At 47.3% G+C, this 17,288-nt stretch overlaps 1 protein-coding gene across 3 annotated transcripts in view; it reads right to left on the bottom strand.

The window, feature by feature from the left end:
* PAK4 (p21 (RAC1) activated kinase 4) overlaps positions 1 to 17,288 on the bottom strand; it is a 118,519-nt gene that overhangs the window by 27,948 nt on the left and 73,283 nt on the right. For all 3 annotated transcript variants that reach the window (XM_068250609.1, XM_068250611.1, XM_068250612.1), the window contains exons 2-3: positions 8,181 to 8,392; positions 6,172 to 6,819 (exon numbers count right to left, since the gene is read on the bottom strand). In XM_068250609.1, the coding sequence (XP_068106710.1) occupies positions 6,172 to 6,819; positions 8,181 to 8,392 (860 nt within the window). The remainder of the gene's footprint in view (positions 1 to 6,171; positions 6,820 to 8,180; positions 8,393 to 17,288) is intronic.

The raw sequence follows: 17,288 nt of genomic DNA, 5'->3' as shown, positions 1-17,288 counted from the left end.
CGTATTCACGCTGAAAGAGGACGCCACCTGGGATGGGAGCAGCTGGGATTGCCAGGGCGGATGCAAGTAGGAGCGGACTAACAGAAACGGCCGGATCAGATGAGAGTTTCTTCCGAGAGCTGTCAGAGGTGACGGGGGAGCTGCTTAGGTGCCGGGAGACTTAGCTTGGGGCCGGGCTGCTCAGGTGTTGGGGGTGTCGGGAGAGTTAGCGGGGCACAACTTAGGTGTCAGATTCACATTAAACTTAGCTTGGAGCCGCTTAGCTGTCGGGGTCATAAAGGCTCAGCGGGAGAGCAGGACAAGTGTCAAAGGTAGATCAAAGTATGGGAGGCCACCCACCCTGCAGTTCATGATCTCTGTGCCTCAATTAGACGCCCCCTTTTTTCACACAGATCACACTGCCAGGGCTGCAGGAGGCTTAGTGGGGTTGGGGGACGTGGGGACTACTTAAGCTGGGCAGTGTAGCTTAGAGACAGCTTGGGGGGAGCTCCACAAGATGCCCCTGCAACATGGACGCACCAGGTTTAGTACATATTTTTTTCCCTGGTTTTTGTCCCCCAAACCTAGCTGCGTCTTATGGTCAGGAGCGTCTTATGGTGCAAAAAATACGGTATTAATGCATAGCTAAAGGCTAAAATAAAATAAGACCGACAGCAAAGCTAGCGCTGACTAATACAGCACTACCTTTACCAACCAGATATGGTGCTTTCTGTACCGCAGTGGGCAGTAAACCACACGGGGCAGTGCTGATCTAGTTAGCACCAGCCCTGCTGTCTGCTTCTTTCTTTGAGCCTTTAAATATAATGAAGGTCAACTGACCCTCCTCAGGAAGTAAAAGCTGTCTAGCTAGATTCCCCATCCTTCTGCTTCCCTGTAACTGGTATATACCGTATTTTTCGGACTATAAGACGCACTTTTTCTTCCCCAAAAGTGGGGGTGAAAAGTCAGTGCGTCTTATAGACCGAACGCTACAATTTTTTGACCTGTGCCTCCTTCCCGTGTTTTCTATCCCCATGTCTGCTGTATATGCATGCCCCCCTGTGCCCCAGTGTCTGCATTTCTCCCTGTGTTGCAGTGTCTGTGTGCCCATCCCAGAATCTGCGTGTCTTCATGTACTTCGTGTAATCGGTGTTTGCGTGTGCCTGGTTGCGGGTTGCGGGTTTCCCGATATCTTATACGCATATTTGCAGCTGCCACTTATTTATTAGGCTTTCCTCGGCGTCCCAAATACTTAACTCTCTTGCAGCTTTGATCATCGTCCAGGCCAGCACGTCTCCCGGTACCGCTGCAGTTTGTATCAATCAGAAAGTCCCGGACGTGTTTGCCGAGAAAAGCACCAATCAGGCGGGGGCGCTAGCCTCAACCGCCAATCACGCTGTGCACTTCTCAGCAAGAGGGCGGAACCACCTCTCCGTCATTGGGGCCAATCACAGAGTCGCCCTCCTGATTGGTACGTTTCTCTGCAAAGCCGTCCGGGACTTCCTGATTGATACAAACTGCAGCGGTACCGGGAGACGTACTGGCCCGGACGATGATCAAAGCTGCAAGAGACTTAAGTATTTGGGACGCCGAGGAAAGCCTAATAAATAAGTGGCAGCTGCAAATATGCGTATAAGATATCGGGAAACCCGCAACCAGGCACACGCAAACACGATTACACTAAGTATGCATGACATCAGGACACGCAGACACTGGGGACATGGGGTACATACAGACACCAGATACTGGGACACAGGGGGACACGAAGACACTGGGACATGGGAGGACAGGCAGGCATTGGGACAGGCGAACAGGCAGGCATTGGGACATGGGGTACATGCAGACACACAGATACTCGGACACAGGGGGACACAAAAACACTGGGAAATAAGAGGACAGGCAGGCACTGGGGCATAGGGGGACAGGCAGGCACTGGGGCATAGGGGGACAGGCAGGCACTGGGGCATAGGGGGACAGGCAGGCACTGGGGCATAGGGGGACAGGCAGGCACTGGGGCATAGGGGGACAGGCAGGCACTGGGGCATAGGGGGACAGGCAGGCACTGGGGCATAGGGGGACAGGCAGGCACTGGGGCATAGGGGGACAGGCAGGCACTGGGGCATAGGGGGACAGGCAGGCACTGGGGCATAGGGGGACAGGCAGGCACTGGGGCATAGGGGGACAAGCAGGCACTGGGACATAGGGAGACATGCAGACACTGGGACAAGGGGACAGGCAGACATAGGGGGACAGGCAGACACAGGGGGACACAGGGATAGCAAACACTGGGACAATGGGGATAGAAGACACTGGGCATGGAGGAAACAATGGTCAAGAGGGACAGAGCACAGGGCATCGGACACCAGGACAGAGGAAGGAGTAAAAAGGACACAGAGACACCAGTGGACTAAGGGGGCAGAGGACACAAGTGGTACAGAGGTCACAGAGGGACATAGGAGAACACAGGGGAGCACAAGAAGTACAATAAAGACATAAGAAAGACATAATAATTGGGGAAAAGGTCCATAAGACGCCCCTGCACCATGGACGCACCAGGTTTAGTATATTATTTTTTTCCCCTGGTTTTTGGCCCTCTAAACCGTGGTGCGTCTTATAGTCCGGAGCGTCTTATAGTCCGAAAAATACGGTAATCAGTAACAAAATGATGAGTAAACACATAATCCGTATGTGGGCTCCTGCTCAAGAATTCAGAAAGCCAATAATTGGGACAGCGCATAGACTGCACTGTCTGCAGTTTCCATTCATGCGCATGAGTCTGGCGTGAGGACGAAATGCGCGTAGGGCGGAGCCACGTCTGACGTCGATCGCACACTAGGAAGCGGACCGGCCGGTCTATACTGCGGTGCACGGCGGATAACCCTGTGATCCGGGGGGAGGAGCGGAGCAGGACAACGCGGACAGCTGAGAGCGCGGATTCCCGAGTGGCACTCCGGACTAACAGATGGGCATTGGCAATTATGCAAATTATGCAAATCGGCCCAGCACCAGCAGGGCCTGAGAAATCCTCCTTTGCGGCATAGCCCGAGCTCAGCTTGGGCTTACCGCCAGGAAGGTTAAAGGACAACTGAAATGAGAGGTATATGGAGGCTGCCATATTTATTTCCTTTTAAGCAATACCAGTTACCAGGCTATTTTGCTGAATCCTCTGCCCCTAATACTTTTCACCATAGACCCTGAACAAGCATGCGGCAGATCAGCTGTTAGAGAATTTTTTTTTAAAGGTTATTATGTTGTTGCTTATCTTTTAGAGCAGAGAGGAAGTACTGAGTTCAGGTCCGCTTTAAAACATTTTTCGGTATTACAAGCCTGTTTTAAAATCCTATTGAGGTAGCCAGTAAATAGTATAATCCTAACTCATAAATGTTTGTTTTGCTTTAAACCAAACCATAAGTTTTTTTTAAACTTTCTGGAGCAGCACAGAAAAAGTTTCTCATGCCAGGAAAATGCCAGGACAAGAAAAAAAAAAAAACAGATGCAACTGACTTTATGAGGTCTAAAAATAAGCACACAAATCACTGCATGTGATTCTGTGAAGAAAGCAGACAAAACCCATGACTGCTGCACCACGCTAGCTGCTAAATACCGCTCTGTTTCTGATATGAATTTATGACTTAGAAACTATATCACCACCCCACAACTTTTACACAAGTTACATAAGAGATGCTGAAATACTCCACGGATCTTTACAGAGAACATTTCACTCCACACCCTTCAGATGAGGAACAAGTAGGCTCATCAGGGAAGTCAGAACACCTGATCTACATATCCGTTTCAGTTCAACTACCTAGGACAGTGGTTCTCAAACTTCTGAGCCGTGATACATCTCGCCAAACGTTCAGACATCCATTACACGCAGAGTGGTGGCTGCTAACGAGTGGCCATTACTGCTGCTGGCACAGTGGCAGCTGCTAATCAGTGGCTGTTACTGCTGCTGGCATAGCGGCAGCTGCTGGCGAGTGGCCGTTACTGCTGCTGGTATAGTGGCGGCTGCTAGTGAGTGGTCGTTACTGCTGCTGGCATAGTGGCAGCTGATAGTGAGTGGCCGTTACTGCTCCTGGCATAGTGGCGGCTGCTGGTGAGTGGCCGTTACTGCCGCTGGCATAGTGGCAGCTGCTGGTGAGTGGCCATTACTGCTGCTGGCATAGCGGCAGCTGCTGGTGAGTGGCCATTACTGCTGCTGGCACAGTGGCTGCTGCTGGCATAGCGGCAGCGGCTGGTGAGTGGCCGTTACTGCTGCTGGTATAGTGGCGGCTGCTAGTGAGTGGTCGTTACTGCTGCTGGCACAGTGGCAGCTGCTGGTGAGTGGCCGTTACTGCCGCTGGCATAGTGGCAGCTGCTGGTGAGTGGCCGTTACTGCTCCTGGCATAGTGGCAGCTGCTGGTGAGTGGCCGTTACTGCTCCTGGCATAGTGGCAGCTGCTGGTGAGTGGCCGTTACTGCTCCTGGCATAGTGGCAGCTGCTGGCGAGTGGCCGTTACTGCTCCTGGCATAGTGGCAGCTGCTGGTGAGTGGCCGTTACTGCTCCTGGCATAGTGGCAGCCGCTGGCGAGTGGCCGTTACTGCTCCTGGCATAGTGGCAGCTGCTAGTAAGTGGCCTTTACTGCTGCTGGCATAGTGCCAGCTGCTGGCGAGTGGCCGTTACTGCTGCAGGCATAGTGGCAGCTGCTGGTGAGTGGCCATTACTGCTGCTAGTATAGTGGCTGCTGCCCAAGCATAAGCAGAGAGGTGCTTGTCTCTGCACGTCATGAAAATGCTCAGCAAAGGAAGCCACACCCCTTCTATAACTTCCTTCGCTCACCTTGCTCATCATCCTGTTCAGGTTGGCCTCCTCCTCTGCTCTTTCTCCTCCTTTACCTGGACTGGGACTCCTGCAGCCATTTTCCATAGTCCCATTGCAGTTACTACAGGACTACAAAAAATGGCTGCTGGAGTCTGCATTTGCAGACAAGTATCCACTGAAAAACATGTCTGCGAATGTGGACTACGGCAGCAATTTATTGTATTTTTATAGTAACTACAATGGCACTATACAGAGCGAACAGGAAAACAAAGCAGGTACATATGGGAAGGCAGTAATGCTGCGACACGCGGATTTGGTGTAGGGCTGACAAAGCGGGGCATGAGTAGCGACATGCGTTGAGGTAGTGGCAATGCTCTTGGCCAGTACTTGGATGCTTTGATCCGCAAGGCTCAGGTTGATTACTGGCCGAGGCATCGGGGAGCATTGGGGGCTGCTGTACACACACTAGATTCTCAGCAGAGGCAGTTATTGGCCGCGTCTCATCTACAAGGCTCAAGCCTGATCATGTCAGCCCTGTGCCTGTAGTGTGCTATGCTGCTTAATGCTGCCCATTGTTCTGTAAATAGAGGCGTTTCATTAAACTGGATGCAGGTCGTGGAAACTTACGCTCTTGTTTAGGGCTTGTTATTCATGCCAGGGCATAGATTTCAACTACTCTCACCGCAGTCACGTCACTTTAGCGTCAATATAACCCACTTGCTCAGTGAGGGCTGTAATAGCAGCGTAGGAGATTTGGGCGCAGCCGGTGCCACCATAGGCCGTAATCAGAATTACGGCTATAGCGGCGCACAGAGTGTAACTTCGGCGCCGTTAAAAGACAGAGCTGAAAATACATTTAAAACATTGATTCGGCCACCAGCAATAACTGGAAGCCGAATTACATAATTCCCACTATCCACGTGGACCTGGAGAGGGAATAGTATTTACCGCGGCCGGAACTTGTGCGGCAGCAGGATATTCCATGTACCGGCTGTATCCTGAGCCAAAGTCTCCCAGCCGCTATTTTATACATATGCCTTGCTCAGCTAACAGACAGCTACGCTCCGTACGGCAGTGTCCTGTGAGCCAATCACAGTTATTGCAGCTCAGTTTTTTTTTTTAAAACCTAGTCTGTAGTCCTTAAGGGGCCAGAGATGTCTGGTCCACTTAAGGTTAAGGAAGGGATATTTCCAGGGCCGCCCCCATTTCTGCACCTAGTGACAGGTCACATCGGAGGCATGGAGTTAAAAGGAAGTTACTGTAAATTTGTGCTGCGTGCACATTGAGTTTTATTTACCTGCAAGACAAATACTTTGTTACCTGCAGAAATGGAAAAAAAAATCAAGTTGTTTTTTTCCTCCCATTTCCTCCACTGCAAATAACTCCACTCACCTGCTGAGGCCCCCCTCGGTTTGGATCAGTGTCTGCACGCGGGTAAGTGTTGAAGGGCCGCCCGGCCTGCTGTGTTGGCTTCCCTACTACCTCTGCAGATGAGCTACTTGGGGTACGCATATTGGGTCCCGAGAGTGGTCTCTTGTCCCTAGGTGACTGAGGGCTGCCTTGCCCTCCAGTGTAAGCTGATTTAGGCCTCCTTTCTTCTTTTTCCCTTCTGACCACCCTATCCGCTGGTTCACTGTAGTCCCCATCAGCCACATGGTGGCGATCTCGCTTCCCATCCCCCCTGTCATTATGTCGGACAGATCTGTTCTCTGGAGGTTTAGGATAGTCGGGGGGTGGAGGCCGGTGTTTGCTGCTGGGTTCCTGTCCTCTGGGTTGCTGGGGAACAGGCTTTTGTTCTTCCCTAGGCCTGTCCCTTCCATGTTCCGTCCTACTCCTCTCTGGCATTCTTCCATCTTCACGGGGTGGTCTGGTGCGTCCTTCACTCACACCATTCTCCACAGGGGTGCGCTGTTCCCGAGGCGGGCAAGGAGGAGACTCTCTACGTAAGGAGTTGGAGCGGCATACTGACATAGTCTCAAACTCATCCAGGAGCCATGTCAGGGAGCCATCTTGGGTTAGCTTGTTTCCACGTACAATTGTCTGGGGGAGAAAGAGCAGAAAAACAACATGAGCTGCTGAAACAAATCTCTGTTACTGATATCTGGCAATTTACACAGAAGTGAAGTCACAGAAAACCACAAAATGTTCTGAACTGCTTAGAAAGTGCACATTTTACACAGATAGTCTCAAAGAACCAATACAACAAAAACAAAGGAGTTACTTTAAATGGTGCCAGTTTTACTGATTTCTCTACCACCATAGAAAATGTAATATTCCACATTTATATAATAACTGTACAGCCCTACTGTCCTAATTATTTCCGGTTAATTGTAACGAGTTTAAAAAGTGAACTATTTTAAAGGTCCCTTTCCTGAGAGTAGGAAGTTTATGCTGTGTGCGATTACTGGTAGTCCCTGGTTAACATGATGATATAGGAACTGTAGGTTTGTGAGAGGGATATGGAGGCTGCCATATTTATTTCCTTGTAAACAATGCCAGTTGCCTGGCAGCCCTGTTCTTCTGGCATAAGTAGTGTAAAACCCTGGAACAAGCATGCAGCTATTCCAGTAAAACCAGAGTCAGCTGAGTAAGAGTAACTGATCTGCTGCATGCTTGTTCAGGGGTCTATGGCTAAAAGTAATAGAGACATACTATCAGGAGGACTGCCAGGCAACGGATATTGTTTAAAAGGAATTTTATATGGCTACCTCCATATCCCTCTCACTTCGGGTTCCCTTTAACCTGAATCTGTTTATAAGTCAGAACACTGTTCCACCTGTATGCTCCCCTTTTACCACCTGTTCCTCTGTGCTGTCTCTGTGCTTCCATACTGTCCTCCTGTGCCTCCAGTTTCACCCTCTGCTATAACCTCTGACCGCCTGTGCAACCTTTCGTTCTAAGCCACCTTTAGTCCCCCTGTGCCTCTTCTCCCAGTGTACCTCCTTTCATCCTTTGTGCCTCCGTTTCTGTCCCCCTGTGCCTCTTTTTGTCCCTCTGTGTACCGCCTTTAGTGTCCTTGGTGCCTCTTCTGTCCACCTCCTGTACCCTCCCAACCTCATAAATAATGCAGAGCAAGCTTCAGCAGAAGCAGCAGCTTTCACCTCCTAGCCAAACTCAATGATGTGTGTACGTCTACTCCACTTATGGCTCCCTCTAGTGCCAACATCTTCTGCATGTCGCGTGATTACATTCGACACGCAGGAAGAGATGCCGGATACTAGAGTGAGCAGGAGGCAAGGAGAGGATGACACAGCATTGGACTTGGCTGGGAGGTGAGAGCAGCAATGGGGCCATTCGTTTGTCAGATGTTCGTATCTCAAAGGACAACCTCTACTTCAACATATGAAAACTGGCAGATTTCTAATATACTCAGGCCCGAGAATTTCTCCTTTTGTACACACCTTCTGAGGTCTGATGGCTGTAATGTAAGCCGGGTCTACCAGAGGCTTGGGCCTTTTGGCGGACTCCTCGATCAGACTCTGCCATTGTCGTGGAAGTCCGGTGAATTTTTGTTCCTGCTCGTCAAAACCAGTGTGCACACGATGCTCGAAATTAATGGGGGCGGAGATTTCCACACGCTTCTTCTTCTTAGCAAACATAGTGGTTAGCTGACCTGTAGGATTAAGGAAAAAGACATGAATACAGAGCATGGTGAGTAAGAGACAACAGCTGTTCTCTACTGTACATGGCTAACCCTTTACTTTGAGAAATCCCACAAAATGTATTACACAACCAGTGCAGCACAGTAACCACCATCAATCAACGTAAAATTTGCCGGCATCACCAAATTAAATTATTTTCAGTCAGAAAATGGTTCCTCTTTTTTTACACAGGAAAAAGAAAAATTCTGCAGCAGAAGTAATTGATGTAGGAGTGCCAGTCAGATCTGTCCACTCCTCTCATGCAATTCCTGGTTCACTTCTTTCTGTCATGTGACCCTGAATCCACTACATAATGCCAGTTTCCTGACTTCTGTGCTGATGCTCTGTCTTTAATACTATAAGTCACTGGCCTGGAATGAGCACACAGATCAGATGCTTTGACTCTGGTCTGACGCCACTGGCTGCATGCTTGTTATACAGGATCTTCTCACAAAATTAGCATACTGTGATAAAGTTCATCATTTTCTGTAATGTACTGATAAACATTAGACTTTCATATATTTTATATTCAAATACACACAACTGAAGTAGTTCAAGCCTTTTATTATTTTAATATTGATGATTTTGGCATACGGCTCATGAAAGCCCTAAATTCCTATCTCAAAAAATTAGCATATTTCATCCGACCAATAAAAGAAAAGTGTTTTTAAAACAAAAAAAGTCAACCTTCAAATAATTATGTTCAGTTATGCACTCAATACTTGGTCAGGAATCCTTTTGCAGAAATGACTGCTTCAATGCGGCGTGGCATGGAGGCAATCAGCCTGTGGCACTGCTCAGGTGTTATGGAGGCCCAGGATGCTTTGATAGCGGCCTTAAGCTCATCCAGAGTGTTGGGTCTTGCGTCTCAACTTTCCCTTCACAATAACCCACAGATTCTCTATGGGGTTCAGGTCAGGAGAGTTGGCAGGGCAATTGAGCACAGTAATACCATAGTCAGTAAACCATTTACCAGTGGTTTTGGCACTGTGAGCAGGTGCCAGGTCGTGCTGAAAAAAATGAAATCTTCATCTCCATAAAGCTTTTCAGCAGATGTCCCAGTACAGGTTAGCCAGTATAGGTGTTCCAGTACAGGTTAGCCAGTATAGGTGTCCCAGTACAGGTTAGCCAATATAGGTGTCCCAGTAAAGGTTAGCCAGTATAGGTGTCCCAGTATAGGTGTCCCAGTACAGGTTAGCCAGTATAGGTATCCCAGTACAGGTTAGCCAGTATAGGTGTCCCAGTACAGGTTAGCTCAGGCGTTGCAGTGGTTCCTTGACATTTTCCCCCATCATGGGAGAAGTGTAATAGAGCACATTATAATAAGGGGTATGGTAAAAAGAAGCACTAAATTGGGGGTCAGAATAATAATGAGCTCATTAATAAAAAAAAACTACTAGCATAAGGAGACAGAATAATGAGGGATATTGTAATAGGGGGTAGTGAAATAAACAGCCTCCGCTACTTTTGAAGACCATGCCCAGGGGCATAGCAATAGAGGTTGCAACCGTATCAGGGCCCCGAAGTACCCTCCGTCAACTGCAGTATTAGCTCTCTATTGGTCCTGTGCTCATAATAATCACGTCTATAGATACTTTTAATAGTAGTAATCATTAAACTGTTCCCCATCCCCTTCTTGCACCTCTGACGCTGTAGTTGCCATTGGCAGGTTTCAGTGCACAGTATCAATTGTTATGTATAGACTGCTTGGGGGGCCCCAATGTAAAACTTGCATCGCGGCCCACAGCTCCTTAGCTACACCACAGACCATATAGTTACATAGTTATTTTGGTTGAAAAAAGACATACGTCCATCGAGTTCAACCAGTATAAAGTACAACACCAGCCTGCTCCCTCACATATCCCTGTTGATCCAGAGGAAGGCGAAAAAAAACTTACAAGGCATTGTCCAATTAGCCCCTAAAGGGAAAAATTCCTTCCCGACTCCAGATGGCAATCAGATAAAATCCCTGGATCAACATCATTAGGCATTACCTAGTAATTGTAGCCATGGATGTCTTTCAACACAAGGAAAGCATCTAAGCCCCCTTTAAATGCAGGTATAGAGTTTGCCATAACGACTTCCTGTGGCAATGCATTCCACATCTTAATCACTCTTACTGTAAAGAACCCTTTCCTAAATAAATGGCTAAAACGTTTTTCCTCCATGCACAGATCATGTCCTCTAGTCCTTTGAGAAGGCCTAGGGACAAAAAGCTCATCCGCCAAGCTATTATATTGCCCTCTGATGTATTTATACATGTTAATTAGATCCCCTCTAAGGCGTCTTTTCTCTAGACTAAATAAACCCAGTTTATCTAACCTTTCTTGATAAGTGAGACCTTCCATCCCACGTATCAATTTTGTTGCTCGTCTCTGCACCTGCTCTAAAACTGCAATATCTTTTTTGTAATGTGGTGCCCAGAACTGAATTCCATATTCCAGATGTGGCCTTACTAGAGAGTTAAACAGGGGCAATATTATGTTAGCATCTCGAGTTTTTATTTCCCTTTTAATGCATCACAAAATTTTGTTAGCTTTAGCTGCAGCTGCTTGGCATTGAGTACGATTATTTAACTTGTTGTCAATGAGTACTCCTAAGTCCTTCTCCAAGTTTGATGTCCCCAACTGTATCCCATTTATTTTGTATGGTGCTAGACCATTAGTATGTCCAAAATGCATGACTTTACATTTGTCAACATTGAATTTCATCTGCCATGTATGTGCCCATATAGCCATCCTATCCAGATCCTGTTGCAATATGACACTATCTTCCTGAGAGTTGATGATTCTGCACAATTTTGTATCATCTGCAAAAATAGCAACATTGCTCACTACTGCATCTACTAGGTCATTAATAAATACATTGAAGAGCACTGGACCCAGAACAGACCCCTGTGGGACCCCACTGCTAACAGTCTCCCATTTTGAGTACGATCCATTGACCACAACTCTTTGTTTTCTGTCCATTAGCCAGTTCCCTATCCATGAACACAGACTCTTCCCCAGTCCTTGCATCCTCAACTTTTGCACCAGACTTTTGTGGGGAACAGTGTCGAAGGCCTTTGCAAAGTCCAAGTATATCACATCTACAGCATTCCCAATATCCATATTAGCATTCACTACCTCATAAAAGCTGAGCATGTTAGTCAAACAGGACATGTCTTTAGTAAACCCATGTTGATGCTGAGAAATAAGATTATTTTCTACTATGAAGTCATGTATAGTATCTCTTAGTAACCCCTCAAATAGTTTGCATACAACTGATGTTAAGCTTACAGGTCTATAATTTCCTGGATCTGATTTTTTGCCGTTCTTAAATAATGGGAAAACCATTTACCATGCCTCCTGCAACATAAATGCAGAGGTTCCTCGAGATCCAGAAATTATTTGCAGGGGTTACTCGAGATCGAAAAATTATTTGCAGGGATCCTCCGGGGTAAAAAGGTTGAGAATGGCTGGGTTAGCCAGTATAGGTGTCCCAGTACAGGTTAGCCAGTATAGGTGTCCCAGTACAGGCTAGCCAGTATAGGTGTCCCAGTACAGGCTAGCCAGTATAGGTGTCCCAGTACAGGCTAGCCAGTATAGGTGTCCCAGTACAGGCTAGCCAGTATAGGTGTCCCTGTACAGATCAGCCAGTATAGGTGCCCCAGTATAGGGGGGTCGCAGTAGAGTTAGCCAGTATAGGTGCCACAGTACAGGTTAGCTATCCAGATCCCCTTTAGTGTATATAGGCAGATCCCCCTTTAGTGTATATAGCCAGATCCCTACCGCCGCCGCCCATTCGCTTTGCTCCTGGCCCCATTGCCGTGCGGTGAGCTATAGTCAAGAGGCAACGTGTGTTTGCACAGTAACTGTGTGGCTTGTAGCAGGAAGTGCGACAACACTTCCTGGCGCTGCCGTTACTAGGCAACACTCGCTGTCAATTCACAGCTGCTCACCCCACAGCAATGCGGTCAGGCCTATCGAAACTTACTGGAGGAGGGGGCCAAAGGGGCCGGGAGCAGAGTAGGTACCACTGGGGGCGAAAGCCACCCCTTTGCCGTTTTGCACCTGATCACTATTTTCAGTTTGTTAAGCCCTACGAGATAACTTTACCTTTTTTCAAAAAGATCATCGGGTGGTGGGTGATCTATGTGGCTGATAATGTGGTGAAACCTCTCCCAGAGTGTGATGTCATGACCATGTTCCTGACAGTTTGCTGTCTGTGAACCTCGTTGCACTGTGGGAAATAATGGCTTTTTCCAACTGCCAAGCAAGCAATATCTCCCCGTGTGCTTAGAACTCTCAGTAACAAACATTCTGTACAGATCACCTGGCAGGACAAAAGGTGGCCACTAACGATATAATTTGCTGATCATTTAGTAACGATTCTTCGTATGAACGATCAGAAATTATCGTTTGGGACCACTAATAATCCTTCGTTCACACTTCTTGACACAGATAGCCGTACGATTAGAATGCGATGCCTTTGTCCATTAGTGGTCCCAAACGATAATTTCTGATCGTTCATACGAAGAATCGTTACTAAATGATCAGCAAATTAGACATCGCATTCTAATCGTACGGCCATCTGCGTCGAGAAGTGTGAACGAAGGAGCAGGCTTAGATAGCACTGTTTGGGTAAGTAGGCATGCAAATTAAAGAGAAATCGTAACCTAGAATTGAACTTCATCCCAATCAGTAGCTGATACCCCCTTTCCCATGAGAAGTCTTTTCCTTTTCACAAACGGATCATCAGGGGGCTCTGTGTGGCTGATATTGTGGTGAAATTCCTCTCACAGTGTGGTGTCAGAACCATGGTTCTGACATCTCAATGTGGGAGCCTTGGTGCATTGTGGGAAATAACAGCGGTTTCCAAATGCCAATAAAGCAAGCAGCATCTCCTTCCAATGACATCATCTGCCAGCAGTAAATGTCACCATATGATAAATGTCAGAATGTAAATCAGGGAGAGGTTACAATGGGCAAACACTGAATAAATAATTTATACATAATTATTGGAAAAATGAAGCACTTTTTCATTACATTATTTTCACTGGAGTTCCTCTTTAATGTCACAGGAAAGCCATGAAAGGGATCCAGATTGGATGTGTGAATTGTTGCTCCACGCATACTTTATTTACGTTTTTTATGCACCTGTCTTAACAAGTCAGGTGATGTAATCTTCCTTCCCTGTTGCTGAGCTCAGCATGTATATACCACAGGTGTGACACTCCAGTCCCCTAAGGCCCTATCCATGCCAGTGTTTAGGATGGACTGAGAAATGGAGAAATACATTCTCCTTGATGAACCACACCTTTCCTGATTCATGCTCATCAATTCATTTGAGCGGAGATAAAAATGTTTGAGGACTGGAGTTCAACATCCCCGCCAGAATCCGGATTTAATTTTGCTATAGTAGCGGAGTGGTTTTCGCTCTCGCCTTGCAGCGCTGGGTCCCCGGTTCGAGTCCCAGCCAGGTTAACATTTGCAAGGAGTCTGTATGTTCTCCCTGTGTCTGCGCGGGATTACACCTGGCACACCGGTTTCCTCCCACATCCTCCTAAAAACCAGATAAGTTAATTGGCTTCCCCCTAAATTGGCCCTAGACTATAATACATGCACTACACGATACATACTTAGACATATGACTATGGGAGGGATTAGAGTGTGAGCCCCTCTGAGGGACAGTTAATGACAAGACAATATACTCTGTACAGCACTGCATAGTATGTCGGCACAATATAAATAATTTAATAAATACTATAGGAAATCAGTAGCAGAGTAACTGATTTACTATAGGAAGTCAGAGCAAGATTCATATGACCTGAAGGCTCATACCCACGTTGCGATTTTGTGCGCAATTCTTCCGACGACTAGCAATTTTGTTTTGAGCAGCAAGTGAGCGATCAGGCGAACGACGTTTCGTGGCGTGCAGCGATAACCGTCACGGCAGATTGGATATTTAAGATCCATGACGACTCCCGATCAAAGTGCAGCGATTGTTTGAACTCTTGTTTGCGCCCGTCGTGCGTTCCCGCAGGCAAAATAAAAAGACGGATTGCGGAACCAGGGCTGTGGAGTCTGTGCATAAATCACCCGATTCCTCAGTTTATGAATCCAACAACGACTCCAGGTACCCAAAATGGCTCTGACTCCGACTCCTCGACTCTGACACCTTAGTCCAACCTTTCTCAACCTTTTTACCCTGGAGGAACCCTGCAAATACTAATTGGATTTCAAGGAACCCCTGCAAGTAATTTGTGGATCTCAAAGAACCCCTAACATAGTCTTTATAAAACTGATAGGGCTGTTTAAGCCACTACCCCCTATTACAATGCCCTTTATCACACATTCTAATGCTTTTTATTAATGTGCTCATTATTATTCTGACCCCCATATTTAGTGCTTCTTTTTAGAGTACCCCCTATTATAGTATGCTCATTATCATACTCCCCCCCCCCCCCCACGATGGGGAAAATGCCAAGGAACCCCTGCAGAGTACTCAAGGAACCCTGGTTGAGAAAGCCTGCCATAGTTTAATACTTACCAGAGCTGTGGGGTTGGTACAACATCATCCGACTCCAGGTACCCAAAATTTGCTCCGACTCCTCAGCCCTGCGTGGAACGCCCATTGTCGGGTGACGTCGCTGTGATCCATCCTCATGAGTGTTCAGGTGAGTATTCAGTTTTAGTTTCCAATGAAATTTAAGGTACTTTACAAGATTCTTGTGGAGCGTGTTGCTTTTACTGATAATGGAAGGGCATTTAATTGTCAGTACATGTGACTGGAGCACAGCCAGAGTTTGGCTTTAAATGAGCTCAGTGTGCTCAGCGCGGAAGAGTATTTCACCAACTATTAATATGTTAAGAAGGAGTAATTATTTACTAATGAACAAAAGGCAGATTGATCACAAACAAGCCTGAACATGGAATCTGGGCACGTTACACTGAATGTAGAGCTGCTCAAGTGATTATCGTATTCAGCCAGTTTACTATAGCTGTGTATAGACATCGAATACAACCATCTCCACACTAATCGAGCATCTATTTAATATTCATATGCAGGCATCCCATGAGCTATTTGCTTATTGTACTAGCCTTACAACTGCCTTAAAGGGAACCTGAAGTGAGAGGGATATGGAGGCTGCCATATTTATTTCCGTTTAAAGGACAACTGAAATGAGAAATATATGGAGGCTGCCATATTTATCTCCTTTCAAACAATATCAGTTGCCTGGCAGCTCTCCTGATCTATTTGGCTGCAGTAGTGTCCGAATCACACCAGAAACAGGCATGCAGCTAATCTTGTCAGATCTGGCAATGTCAGAAACATTTCATATGCTTCATGCTTGTTCAGGGTCTATGGCTAAAAGCATTAGAGGCAGAGGAGCAGCAAGGTAGCCAGGCAACTGGTATTGTTTAAAAGGCAGTAAATATGGCAGCCTCCATATTTATTTTACTTCGGGTGTCCTTGAAACAATGCCAGTTGCCTGGCAGTCCTGCTGATCATTCTGACATCAGTATTGCAAGAATCACCCACATGAAACAAGCATGCAGCTAATCTTGCCAGATGATTTTTGTCAGAAACATCTGATCATAACCCTTGTTCTGGATCTGTAGCTTAAAGTATTAGAGACAGGAGATCAGCAGGGAAGCCAGGCAATTTGCATTGTTTAAAATCAAATAAATATGTCTTTCTACCCCTCTCACTGCAGGCTGCCTTCAAAGTAAACCTGAGACCAAGAACCGAAAATAATTTATACTCACCTCCTCCAGCCCCCTGTAGTCTGTCTGCTCCCTCATTGTCTCTCTGGTGCCTTCCGTTGTGCCACATTGAGGCCCGTGACCCAGCTGGAATGTGGGCCACTGCACATGCGCGGTCCCGGACGCGCACATGTCTGATCACACCCCCCTGGCCGGGAGAATCCTGCGCAAGCACAGTAACTCTTTGTAAACTACGCATGCGGAGAATGCTCCTGGGCATCGATTGGGGGGTGTCTGCGTAGCCGTTACTGTGCATGCGCAATGGCCTGCAACTCAGCCAAGTCACAGAATTTACAGGACCGGGAGGATAAGGAGGGAGCTAATGGACCACAGAGGGCTGGAGAAAGCCCCAGGTAAGTATAAACCCTTTTACTTGTATTGCCTAGGTACACTTTGAAAGGAACCTAAAGCGAGACTTCCATATTTATTTCCTTTTAATTGATACCAGTTGCCTAGCTATCCTGCTGATCTCTTTGGCTGCAATAGTGACTGAATCGCACACTTCAGTCAGAGCATCTGATCTGCATGCTTCTTCAGGGTTTATGGCTAAAAGTGTTAAAGGAATACTGTAGGGGGTTGGGGGAAAATGAGTTGAAGTTACCCGGGGCTTCTAATGGTCCCCCGCAGACATCCTGTGCCCGCGCAGCCACTCACCAATGCTCTAGGCCCCGCCTCCTGTTCACTTCTGGAATTTCAGACTTTAAAGTCTGAAAACCACTGCGCCTGCGTTGCCGTGTCCTCGCTTCCCCTGATGTCACCAGGAGCGCACGGCGCAGGCACAGACCACACTGGGCTTGTGCTATACGCTCCTGGTGACATCAGCTAGAGTGAGGACATGGCAACGCAGGCGCAGTGGTTTTCAGACTTTAAAGTCTGAAATTCCAGAAGTGAACCAGAGGCGGGGCCAGAGCATTGGGGAGTGGCTGCGCGGGCACAGGATGTCTGCGGGGGACCATTAGAAGCCCCGGGTAAGTTCAACTCATTTTCCCCCAACCCCCCTACAGTATTCCTTTAAAGGCAGAGGATCAACAGGACTGCCAGGCAACTAGCATTGCTTAAAAAACGAAATAAATATGGCAGCCTCTATAGCTCTCTCACTTTAGGTTCCCTTTAAAGTGTA

Source organism: Hyperolius riggenbachi, chromosome 8 (genome assembly GCF_040937935.1).
Source record: "Hyperolius riggenbachi isolate aHypRig1 chromosome 8, aHypRig1.pri, whole genome shotgun sequence".
Classification (NCBI taxonomy): Eukaryota; Metazoa; Chordata; class Amphibia; order Anura; family Hyperoliidae; genus Hyperolius; species Hyperolius riggenbachi.
Note: the sequence above shows the minus strand (reverse complement) of the source record. Positions and strands in the feature narration are given on the sequence as shown.